This window comes from Montipora capricornis, chromosome 6 (genome assembly GCF_036669925.1).
Source record: "Montipora capricornis isolate CH-2021 chromosome 6, ASM3666992v2, whole genome shotgun sequence".
Lineage (NCBI taxonomy): Eukaryota > Metazoa > Cnidaria > Anthozoa > Scleractinia > Acroporidae > Montipora > Montipora capricornis.
The window spans coordinates 12756906-12769405 of NC_090888.1; the positions used below are offsets into that span (position 1 = coordinate 12756906).

General features: G+C 37.5%; 2 protein-coding genes across 2 annotated transcripts in view; both read left to right on the top strand.

Annotated features, from left to right (window-relative positions):
* Positions 1-9483, top strand: part of LOC138051539 (cell division control protein 42 homolog) — an 18546-nt gene extending 9063 nt beyond the window's left edge. Inside the window, exons 3-5 of the mRNA XM_068897759.1 lie at positions 1408-1480; positions 2996-3105; positions 6125-9483. Of these exons, the coding sequence (XP_068753860.1) occupies positions 1408-1480; positions 2996-3105; positions 6125-6412 (471 nt within the window). The 3' untranslated portion in view covers positions 6413-9483. The remainder of the gene's footprint in view (positions 1-1407; positions 1481-2995; positions 3106-6124) is intronic.
* A 1231-nt stretch (positions 9484-10714) lies between these two features.
* LOC138051538 (cell division control protein 42 homolog) overlaps positions 10715-12500 on the top strand; it is an 11297-nt gene continuing 9511 nt past the window's right edge. Inside the window, exons 1-2 of the mRNA XM_068897758.1 lie at positions 10715-10869; positions 11565-11716. Coding sequence (XP_068753859.1) covers positions 11612-11716 — 105 coding nt within the window. The 5' untranslated portion in view covers positions 10715-10869; positions 11565-11611. The remainder of the gene's footprint in view (positions 10870-11564; positions 11717-12500) is intronic.

Consider the following 12500-nt stretch of genomic DNA (forward strand, 5'->3'; position numbering starts at 1 on the left):
ACACAAGATTATTTTTCTTGTCAATGGGGGGGGGGCACTTCAGGAGTGAAGGGGTTATTTTATATTGATGGCAAAAATTCTCCCGTGCTCATTGGCTAATTTATTGTCAATAAGCTGACAGACACATGAATTAATTATAATTTATGCGAAACTGATGTGATATTGCTTGCGTCAGATTGAAGTTTTTCGCATTTTTGTCTCGCGTTCTTCTCATGTTTTGACTTAATTTAACCCCTCTGCCTTTTTGGTTATTGTAACAAACAAATTTATGTCAGTTTATCATGCGCCTGTCCAGTTATTGATCATGAATTTTGTCATAACATTGTCAAAGTAGTCTGCGGATCCACGAGGAGATAGCCGACTTTGACAATGTTATGACAAAATTCATAATCAATAACAGGACAGACGCTTGAAAAACTGACATCAATTTGTTAAATGACCTCTACCTCCAAAACTATGTCGCGTCCAGTAACCCAGTGCTAGACTTTCAGGGAAAAAACCTCAGGGGCCAGCTGGCCCCTAAGTTTTCAGATATGGTCGCCAGCTCAAGTATTTTATGCGCCACAAAATTTCGGCCCTTTGGGCTTTATCAATTTCAAAAAAAAAAAAGAAAAGTGGCCTTGACAGCCAGACATGGGTAAAAATACTTGCAAATTTTAAATGCTGGCTAGCTTGATTTGAAAATAAACAACTGGACAAAAACTTCATGTACATCAATCATAAGTTAACATTGCTAACAAATTTGATAGACTCTTGATCCTTGGAGATGCTTTTAATGTCGCAGACCCTTCTCTTAACATGCAAACAGACTCTAATGGGGCAAAAGTATTCGCTTGAAAAACTTGCGAAACTTTGTTCTTATGCTAATGTTAGAGAACACTACATTTCCCGCATTAATTTGTTCACTCTACCTTGAGAATGGTGTCATGATAATGCCGAAACCTCAGCTATTAAGTTGTTTATTCACTTGTTTAAATTTGCAACATTTGTGACAGTGGTACATATTAATTTTTAAAATTTTATGAACACAATTATTAATTATGAACAACAATTTCATTTCTTTCTCGTTATTTATTAGAATTACAGTTGTCAATCATGGTTCTTTTGTTGCCATGGTAATTTATTACATCACATCTATATGTGCATCTTGTTAAGCAATTTTTGCCATTTTCATTTGATACCTTAAGGTTAACGTTGTCCTTAAGTGAAGCAGTGTTATAGGCTAGCCGCTTAATCCTTCTGATAAGACATCGCTCCAAATTGTTGAAACCAGTTTGATCATGAGCCACCTTTAAAAAAACAAGCGTCCAGTGTACAATATAATATTGGTCATTTAATGATCAATTTGGAATTAGAATATCAAAAGAATAATTTTATTGTTTACATTTTGTTGTTTGCATTTTACAGGTGTTTGATAACTATGCTGTGACCGTTATGATTGGTGGTGAACCTTTCACGTTAGGATTATTTGATACTGCTGGTGAGTAATAAATGTGACCCTTCACGCGAAAAGGGGGCTTATGAAAATTTCACGATCATGCCGATTTCACGGCAGACAACCGTGAAATTATATAAAGCAAGCTGAAATACCGTGAAATTCCTTTAAAATAGCGTGAACTCGGCGTGAAAATTTATCATACCACCGTGAACTAGTTCACGCTGGGCAGTGAAAAAATTCACGCCGTGAAAAAATTCACGCCGTGGAAAAAAAAGTCTTCCTCAAAATTATTTAATTTCGTTATCAATTCGTTGGGTTTGGATTTCTGGCAGATTTCGAGTGTCAAAGAAACATTGACGTGAACCCTTTGATGATCATTAATTTTTGTCTACTGTAAAGTTGACTTACATGTAACTCAAGTGAAGAAACAACATGCACGCCGGCGACTGGATTTTGCGAGCATGTGAGTGCTGAGCATTTACCGGCAAGGACGAGCAGTGATCCAAACCTCTTTCCGAGATCACCAAGCATAAATGAATTATGAGCATTAATCTTTGGGGCAACTTGGAAAATCACAGCAACTCGCTTAATAGTATGTTTTTATTTAAGTGCGCCAAAGGGGGCGACTAACTGCTCAAAATACACTTAAATCCAAACATAGTACGAGTAATTTTTCCTAGAATCCGAGGCAGCGAGCAGCGCGTAAATTTTTACGAGAAAATCGAACAACATTATTCCCCAAAAAGGACTGTTCAGTTTGCAAAATCTCAGCGGATAAATCCCTTTTTTAACCTACGTGACAGCATTTTTGGCCGCCTGATCGGGGGATGTCAATTTCATTGCGTATTTTTGACCAAACGTTGATTATGCAGAATTGAGGAGAATCCCTCGTATGGTGTCAAGTGCGCTTTTGGATGCTTCCTTCTCCTCCTACGCTGATTTTTTTCAGTGTATTTGATTGTTTATGCTATTGGAGAAACTGTAATAAATAAATTGTTTTGCTCGCTAGCGTAATTAATTAGTGAAACATTTGATTTTCATTGAAAGCAGTAAACTTTGTAATGCAGCTAGGTATGGAGACATGCTTATTTTAATGCAACTTTGAAGGGGTCTTTTCATGCCATCTCAAGGAATGACTTTGTAAACTTCATGCCATCACAACCTCTGCATCTTCTCTTCTTTAATCCATTGACTTGAAGGAGTGAGACTGATGAGATTTTACTTTTTCTGACACCAGGCAATTCAAGTACTTGTCAATGGGAGGGGGGGGGGGTCAGGAGTCAGTGGGTTAAAGCACCCAGTAAAGAGCCAACAAATTCAACGTATGACACCAAGTCTAGGAATGAAACCTGGAACACACTGGCATTATACCATTGTTCGCACAACTGTACCATGCCTGCTCCCTCCAAATGAACCCCTTAATTTACGGACGATGCCTCCAAAATTACCATAATATGAAAGCCATTAAGAGGCAACAGTATAAGTATTGACTGATGGCTTTTTGCTGCATCAGTAGTGGGAAGCATTGTGCTTACGTTTTTACTCTCTCTTGTTTAGGCCAAGAGGATTACGACAGATTGAGACCACTTTCCTATCCTCAGACTGATGTATTTTTAGTCTGTTTCTCTGTAGTATCACCTTCTTCCTTTGAAAATGTCAAAGAAAAGGTGAGCTGTGTGGTGTAGTGAATGTACGGTCAAAAGAAATTGTAACATATCAATGTGAAATGGTCTCAGCATAAAACTTAAGTATGTTTTGGTTGGCATCAACATCCACTCATCTAACTTCATGATCTAATCTATTACTGGTATATGGGTGAATTGGTTCAAGTGACATATAACGAAGTAGCTGTAAACAGAGGTAACAAAATGATAATAGGTAATCCTTAAGACTGGTTGCCTTATTCAGTTACTGTCTTTGTTGGGTGTGATTGCACAGTACAGTGCAGACCAGAAATATGCGTCCTACGCAGACGCAAAACGCACGCGCGTTTTTTGCGCACACGCGTTTTTAAATGCGCGTTTCCAAACGCGCATTTGATGCGCGTTTTTTCTTTTGTTATGCAAACTCGTATCGTAGATGTGATGTTCATTGTTCCACGAAACAATAGACAGACGATAAAATGAATATTTAATTTCTGTGATCAACTTACCAGAACATTTGAATTGAAGAGCGGTGTCAACTGATCATTGTGAGTTTTCGAAACGAACCTACAAAGTTTTAAATTCTTTCGACATTCACTGAATGAAAAATAATAAAACTCTGTTGTCATCCTGCAGCTGACCACTGATAGTTAAGTTATTTTGACCTTTCTGTTGCCGAAACTGCAGTTTGGATCGTTGTCATAGAAAATGCCAGACAACGGAGAAAATAATTATGTAGACGTAGCTTCTGACCTTTCCGCCAATTCTTCGCAATAAAAGTGCTTTGCCGAAAATTTGTCGAGCTTAAGAATTTTGAGAAAAAAAGAAAACAGCGCTACTGAGGGGTTTTTGTAACATCCCAAGTTTTTCGCGAACGTCAAATACTGAGAATGGCGCCACAGAAGTCGTCATGAGATAACTGCTTTGAGGCTCCGACAAGTAAACATTTGGTTCCAGGCTCTCAAACAAAAGAAGACGACATTAGGTCCGTTTATACGAGAGAAAATAAGCCGTGGCTTACTCTGGCCGCGGCGTACATAATACGCAAAAGGGACTATTTATACGAGTATAAACTCCCAGGCCAGGATAAGCCGCGGCTTGAGAAAGCCGTGAACGTAGATTTTGTACCATTTACACCGGGTGTTCGCGTCTTATGTAAGCCGTGACCAGAGTAAGCCGCGGCTTATTTCCTCTCATATAAACGGCCCTATTCTCTTAACAGATTTCTTTTCTTGCGACTATCTTTCTTTTGCTTTTGAAGCCAGGACAAGTTTACGCCCAAAGGAAAACAAATAAACTTGCAAATGGCCAAAACATTATGATAGCAATACATAATCCAACACCTCTGACATTCCTTCCCTCAAGCTCGTGTGACTCAAAAAAGTGCTTTAGCAAAAGAACAGCGAAGTTTCTGGCGGATGAAGCCTTATGTCTTAAAACAAAATCATCTTATGGTAAAATCATAGAACAGGAAAAATCAGAGACTTAAATCGTAAAATATGGGTAGAAATCTTCGTGGAAAGTCGGAGAATAGTACCCTAATATTCTATGATTGAGCCATAATTGCACTGCTCTCTTCATTTCGTTGTAGTATTACGTAATGTTTAACAAATTGTTTTAATCTACCATAAAGATTTGTTTTAATTTCACTGCCTTAAAACCATCAATTTGAACAAACAATATTTTGCATTCATGAGTAACTGAAAGAAAATAAAACAGCCGGCAACTGAAAGTCGCATGTATCTTTGAATGAATTCGGCGTTTTTTGTCACACAGGGTTTCACTCCGTATGCTTCCAGCCAACCCCGTGTTAATTCTCCTCCGTAAAGCTTAACTAAAGAAAGAAATTGGTGCAGAAGATATCTTAAAGGGGAGATTTTTCAACTCTGAGCGCAGTCCAATGAATCTTGCTGAAGTAACACAGCTTCAATTCGCAAAAGGACACAATGCCGAGACGCCTTTTGAATGTCATGCACGCATTACAAAAATTATTTGGAAATATTCGAGAAAGTACGGGTATTACAGATGGCGTAAGTAAGTTTTGTTTTCGATTGATTTTACTCCTTATTTCGTTGATTTTACTGCATTTCACTCCGCCGTTCGTCCAAGTCTTGCTCTTAGCGATATTTGTTGTTGATCGACTAACTTTACTGACCGTCGATTTCTGTTGGCAAAACCGATGTCTTTCAAATTGAAAATAGTCCTGTTTTACGTTTTAATCACAGGAAAATATTTATTCCCCTCATTATGTCATTTGTTGATGCAGCGAGAAGTGAAAGTAATTTTCAAATGTCTGAAATTAAATGTGAAGCAGCAGCGAGTGCATTGTTGACTCGAATTTCACTTGGAAGCACGCGTTATTTGAAATCAAACACTTCACTGTTGACATAGCCATTGTCTTGCGCTGAAACTAACAATAGAACTTAAACAATGAAAAGACAATGGGCCAACTCATACATACTAATTATCTTTGATGAATGCGCGTTTTTGATGCGCGTGTTACAAACGCAGACGCGTGTGCGCAATTTTCGTATGCTCGTTTCGCACGCGTTTTTTGGGACGCATATTTCTGGTCTGCACTGTAGGTAATTTAAGAAACATCAATGACGTCAACAAATGGCAATGTCACAAAATGATAACATTATATATATTGGATAACAAAATTTATAAAGGTTTTGACAACAATTTTGTTACTTTGTTTATGGTGTGACACTATATTTAACATTGTTGTTTGCCAAAGGTGAGGTCTCGGTTTTTATTCAACAATGTTCACAAAGCCTGAAGTGAATAATAATTGTTTTAGTATAGTAATTACATACATGTGGGTGATTATTTGAAAAATATGTGTTTTCTTTAAAACAATAAATTAATTTTTTTGTCTGTCACCTCGACATAACGGCTTGCAGCCATTTTGGAAAAAAAAAACCACTTACAAAATAGATGATTATGTAATAATCACCGAAAGTGCAACCAATCAGTGCGGAGAATTTTCAATAATCACCTATGTAATTTTAGTAAAAAACCCTATTCATTGTTTTGCCAGTGGGTTCCAGAAATCACGCATCACTGTCCAAAGACTCCGTTTCTTCTTGTTGGTACCCAAGTTGATTTGAGAGATGACGCAGGCACAATAGAGAAGCTATCCAAGAACAAGCAGAAACCCATTTCTGTTGAGAATGCAGAGAGGCAAGCTCGTGAGCTAAAAGGTGTGAAATATGTGGAATGCTCAGCTTTGACACAAAAGGGATTGAAAAATGTTTTCGACGAAGCAATCCTGGCAGCATTAGAACCCCCAGAACCGCCGAAAAAGAAGTTATGTTCACTGCTTTGAAAAGCATAAAAGGAGATTCAACTCACGCATGCAGATGTTTAATGGTCCTGGTGATTTCCTGCGACATGGTACGGATTTGTAGTTCACTGCATTAAAGTGCTATCATTTCTCTAGGTAGCAAAGTGAAATCTTTGTTCTAGACATGCCAGTTTTTCTAAGTATGTTAAATATTGGAGAAAATATATTTCAGGTTTTAAATTAGAAGAAGCTATTGGAACATTATAAGAAAAGAATGGTGTTTAAAGCATTTCATTGTGATGAGAGTTATGTGAATGGAGCATAATGGAATTATTTTATGTGTATATTTTCATTCAAAATTTCCTCAGTCATAGGAACTAATAATTTTGCTAGCTTTATGGTTTTATTGTAAAACTAAACATTAAAACATCAACTGAGTCAGCGTTAACAGGAGATGTTTAGATCTGAGCAGATTTGTATTGTTGTCCTGTTCAGATATAATATTATTTCCATAACATGGTTGCAAAAAAATCCATCAAAGCCTTTACGTAAGGAGGGGGTGGAGAGATGGGGGTTCAAAACCTCCCCCTTCCCGTATGGTACCCTGTACTCTTGGCTTCACTTCCTTACTTTACCATTAATTTTTTTCTAACTCCCCACCCTTGAGAAAAATGGTCTTTCAATCCATTGACCTGACTGGGAGTGAGATTAAATAGATTTTGCTCTGTCTTAAGAACGTTAGACGATTTTACATGTATTTGTCAGTGGCAGGCACCCTGTCGATGGGTTGGGACATTGGCTGGTTTTTTTTTTAATTCTTGCAGTGACGTGTGTGCATGTTTCATGCCATTTACTCCATCACCTATGATGCCATTCCCTGATAGAAGAGTTCTCTTTTCTTTCGCGCTTGCTGGGCTGACAAAGAGACCATGGGTCATGGGTCATGGGCCATGGGTCGAAACTCACTTTCATCCAACCGCCCTCCACAATCTTGGGCGGCACTCTTCAAGCCACATAACCCCATGATATGTTTGCTGACAGTGACTTGAGCCTGCTGTGTCCCACCCATTCCTTTACAGTAATTTCCCTGTTGTTAAGTGAGCCCACACAACATGAAGTATCACGTGAGGATTTGGTCACTACATAACCGCCACGCATGCTCAACACAGTGAGTTCCGACCATTGGCAGAGGTGTCTTTTCCCGTACTGTTCAGTCCAGGCAACACAAGAAAAGAGAACTCTGCTAGTAAAGAAATGATGCCACTGACTGGAAAAAGTTTCCAATTTTACTGAACTAAAGCTGTTTTAAGTGTAGATAGATATTTACCTTATCTTGCGAATAAGGCCTCGGATGTTTAGTGGAAGCCAAAAAAATGTTGCAGGGTACACCTTTGACTGGATATTAAGCATTAATATTAATAACAAACGCGTGCGTTTTTCATTTTTCCTTCGACTTCCTGTCCAAATGTAGAGATAAATCCCACCCCCTGTTCTCCAGTGCTCCCTCTCCCCTTTTTACATGTTACTGTAGGATTATGGATAATCTTGTGTATTTAATAAACAGTGGTCTACATATTAATCCCTAGTGGAGGTTTGCTAGCATCCCAGTATCATTATACAATAAATTTTATTATTGTTTCCCTGTGAAGTGATTGACTTGCAACTCTTTGTTTGATTGAAAATTGATTTTGATGAATGAAAGTAAAAATACAGGCGTCGGTTGTTCAAGAGGTGGTTATTGTTATCTACTGGATAAATCACTACCCAGCGGTTAAACACTCGCAAAACCAATTGAGTTATCCAATTCAGTGGATAGCGCTATCCAGCCTTCTAACAACTGGGGTCTGATGTTTTCATTGCAGTTCTAAATTATAAAACAAATATTGTGATTAAAAGAGAGAGTATGTTCTTGTAGCCAGGGGCCATATTGGTGATTTGGTGTTACTAAAAGAAAAGATATTATTTGAACCAAAAAGCATGCGCATTCAGCAATTGGCCAACACAATGTCAAGGTGAACAGATTTTGTCTTCTGTGAACAACAGGATGTCATAAAAGACTTGAGGGTTGTCTTAAGACGCTGGCTTCTGTTAGATGATGACTCAAAAGTTATAACCATAGTTGACAGGGGCTATATTTGTAACTGGTGGTAGAGCTGCTTCAAACAAAACATCAAACAGAAGCCCCCTGATTTTACAATCTGGCAAGTCTTGAGCAACAAATAATGGACCACTTTCATAAACGGCAACCTACTTCATAGCGACAACGCTGTAACGCTGTAAGAATGACTGTGTTTATTTATGTTAATTTCGCTCTGAGGAAGGGCTAACGCTCGAAACGTCAGCTTTTAGAATCTCTGTACAGTGGCCAATTTACATTATCAACTCCGTTGATAAAACCAAATTTTTGTATAATATTCTTTTGAGATTTGCTTGTCAAAGCAAGGCTAGAAAGGCTTATTTGCAAAACGGAATAAAATTTTATTTGGCTGCCATTATGAAAGAGGTCTATATTATGTTGGACAGGTGTGTATCTTGCAAACTGGTTGCAGGCTAATTTTATTGGGTGAATCTTATTTTTTTCCCAGCCACTGGATGTCTATCAATTTGACATTCTTATGGTATTAATTTTTTATTTGCGGGATGAATTTTGTGTTGGTTTTGTTCCCATTTAAGATTTTGACCATTTTGAGCAAAGATATACATGTATTAGCAGCAGTGGTTTCCCTGGAGAAAAAAAAGAAAACAGTGAGAAATGCTACATTTTTGCAGGCTTGTGAAAAGTTCCTCAGAATGTGAACCATTCAAATGTTGGGACACAAGAAAATACTGCCTTGTGTGACCACGGGGCAATGCATTGTGAATGTACACTTGTCTACATACAAAAGATGTGTTATTTTTTAGACTATCATAACTTAATTAATCGGGAATGGGTTGAAATAGAATGATGGGCCAAACTTAGATTGTAAGTTGACATTTGTAGTTTGGACAGTCTTTTTTGCCAGCTAGGCTTTTTGTGTATCAATAAAATATTAACTCTATTAATAATGTTAACATTAACACTAATATGATGATAATGAAGATGAGGAAAATAAAACAATTTAAGATCATCAAAATGTATGAATACTCATCTTGCCTTCTACAAATAACTGGGGGAAATGTAAGCAAAGTTTAGGAAAACAATGTTTTTATATGGTGTGGAGGGGGGGGGAGGGGGGTTGCAAATGAAGTATTGATGCAATCATTCTACAAATGGCAGGGAAGCAATATAAATTTCAAAAATAAAATGCAGGCGATTAAACAGTATAATTCTCATCATTGAGATGATTGCGTTAAATGTTACTTCAGATAATTTATTGAAGGACTTCCTACAATTGAAAGGAACTTGTCTTAAAATGAAGAGTGCTTTGAGTTCTGCTTCCTCAGTCTTTCACTCTCCCCTGAAAACTTGAAAGATGGGGAAATTGCTGGAAATGAAACCTCAAAAGGGTATGTCACTTGTACTGCTTGCAATACTACAGACCCTATAGACCGAATTTATAAATGGCGGCCAAAAAATATTCTTTTGTTTATGTGCTAATTAGACTCACTAGCCTCGTTTGCATGTACAAAATAGAAAAGAAATGTTGCTTGAGAGCGAGGCTAGTGAGTCTAATTAGCACGTAAACAAAAGAATATTTTTTTTATCGTGTATTGTATTTAATATTGGAACGCTGGCCCGGTTGTTCGAAAGCCGATTAACTTAATCCAGGATAAGCGTAAATTGTCATTTCTTGTTTTCAGCTTTTTGGTGAAAATTTATTTTGCTTATTTTTGATTCCTTCTAATGTAAAGTTCTGCCGAATATCAGCATTGAACAGCACATGGGAGTAGAGAAATAAACTCCTTGGTTAATTTTTAATCTGGGATTAGCTTTAATCGGCTCTTGAAAGCTGAAAACAAGAAATGAAAATTAACGCTAATCCTGGATTAAGTTAATCGGCTTTCGAACAACCGGGCCAGCTGATCTGTAGATCTGCCTAACACAAGGAATCTTCCATTGTGTTCATGTGACAAAGTAACTTAGGAACTGACAGGCCCTCATTATTGTAACAATTTTTAAACCAGCCATGTTCAGATGATTCACACATAAATTGAGCTTGACTATTGTCACCCTGTATTCCGTTTTGCACACTCGCTTCGATGGAACCCGCTTTGAGAAGTTCGAGGCTTTATATGCTCTGATAAAATTAGAAGTTACAGTGCACTTTGTAACAAGTATCTTGATTGGACAATACTCTACCGAGTGGCCTTTCCGGGTACGTTATCCAATGGAATTCTCTGATATAACTAATTTTTTTTAAGCCTCGTTTCTATGTTGGATAATTGTTAACCAACGCCCCTCAACAGCCAGATTGTTGAAGCTGAAGTTGAATTTTTCGTGGAAAGACGGGATCTACTAGCCGAGATACTCTAATTCTTCTGCAATTCTGGGATACTGAGACTTGGGCGCTCCTTTACCGGTTAGTATAAGATTTCTCTCAATTACTAAATTTCTTATTGGTTTTTTTGGTTGGCGAGGAAAATTCAACTTGAATCAGCAGACATCTCTCGTTGGACATTGTGTGGCCGATATCTTGTGATTTATCTTATACTTTCGCGTGGCTCTTAGAGATTGATCGAGCTCCAGGACCTAGAGCCGGCAGAGTTTCGTTAAGCAAAGCCTTCTGTGGGTAATTCATGATTTTTCTTGTAAGCGTCGAAATTCCATCGTTGTTTCATCCGGCGGGTTTATCAATTTACACTAAGCTTATCAATTCCGGAGTTGTGAAACTTTCATTCATTGTTTCATTTTGTAGGTTTGAATTATTGCTGTTATATCGCAGCTTACTGACTTTTGAACAACTCAAGCTTATATTAGTTGCTGAATGTTTGAAGGAATTATCTTTTATAAGCGCGGGTTAGTTTGTTTCAAATTTTGCGGCATGAAATAGTTTTGTCTGTCTTCGTTCGATTCACAATTCATTCCACCGGTGTCGCTGGTGATAGAATTGTCCTCTGTTTAAGCGGAATATGCGGTGAAACACTCTCAAACTTGAAAATATCACTTAATTTGTGCTCAAAACAATGATCTTATAATATGCCGAGGCAAAACATCTTTGTCGAAGTTTGTCGAAATTCGAAACGAAACATTAACCAATTTCTCACTCATTTGCAGGCTTCGAAACACGCTGCCGAAAATCATAGAAGTTTTAATATCACAATATGCAAACCATCAAGTGTGTAGTGGTTGGAGATGGTGCCGTTGGGAAAACGTGTTTACTTATATCTTACACGACAAATAAATTTCCCAGTGAATATGTACCGACGGTAAGTCTGCTCAAAATATTTTTTGTCCGTCGAATTACAATGTTTTATTTATACACTTTTTGAACAAGGTATAAAAATTAAAATACAGACAATTAAATGTAAATTTAAAAGTTGTAAATGGAGCCCTCGTTATTAATATTGCCCCCCACTTTAAAAGCCGCTCATTTTTCAGTTAAGTGGCATTTATAGATATACTGTACTTTTAAAACACGTGTGTCGGCAGGGAAATGGATAGAGAATGTTGTATATAATATACTGGCAAAATGATTTTGGTGGGGTAACTGCCATTTGAAAATTAATGCATGTGTGTTTTCATCTCTTTATTTGTTTGTTGCTGTTATTCTTGTTTTGTTCTGTGTCAAAAGTTTGGTTTTATTTTGAAAAATATTAGTATCTGTTGTTCTGGAAAAGTCATTATTGGAAATATTATATGCCAAAGACTACTCATTTTACACTCCTTTCTCATGGAAGGCCAGGTGTGTTGGAAAAGCCCCCTGTTCGAATTAATTTGAGCGCATTGAAGGTTCTATGTAAAGAAGAGATTCTGTAATTCTCTCTGGGAACTCTTTTTGTGCCTATAGCCCGGAGTTGAATTATTTTACTTGTTATTTGCTGATGCTTTAAATATTAGATTACTGGAATTTTGTCAGACTACAATCTTGGACAAATTAAATGGAACATTGAGACCACCCCTCCCCCCAAAATCAATGATGGGAAATGGCCTTCACGCATGCACCTTCATCCTTGATTTGGGGGAGAGGGGGCATTTCTGTTCCATTTTATT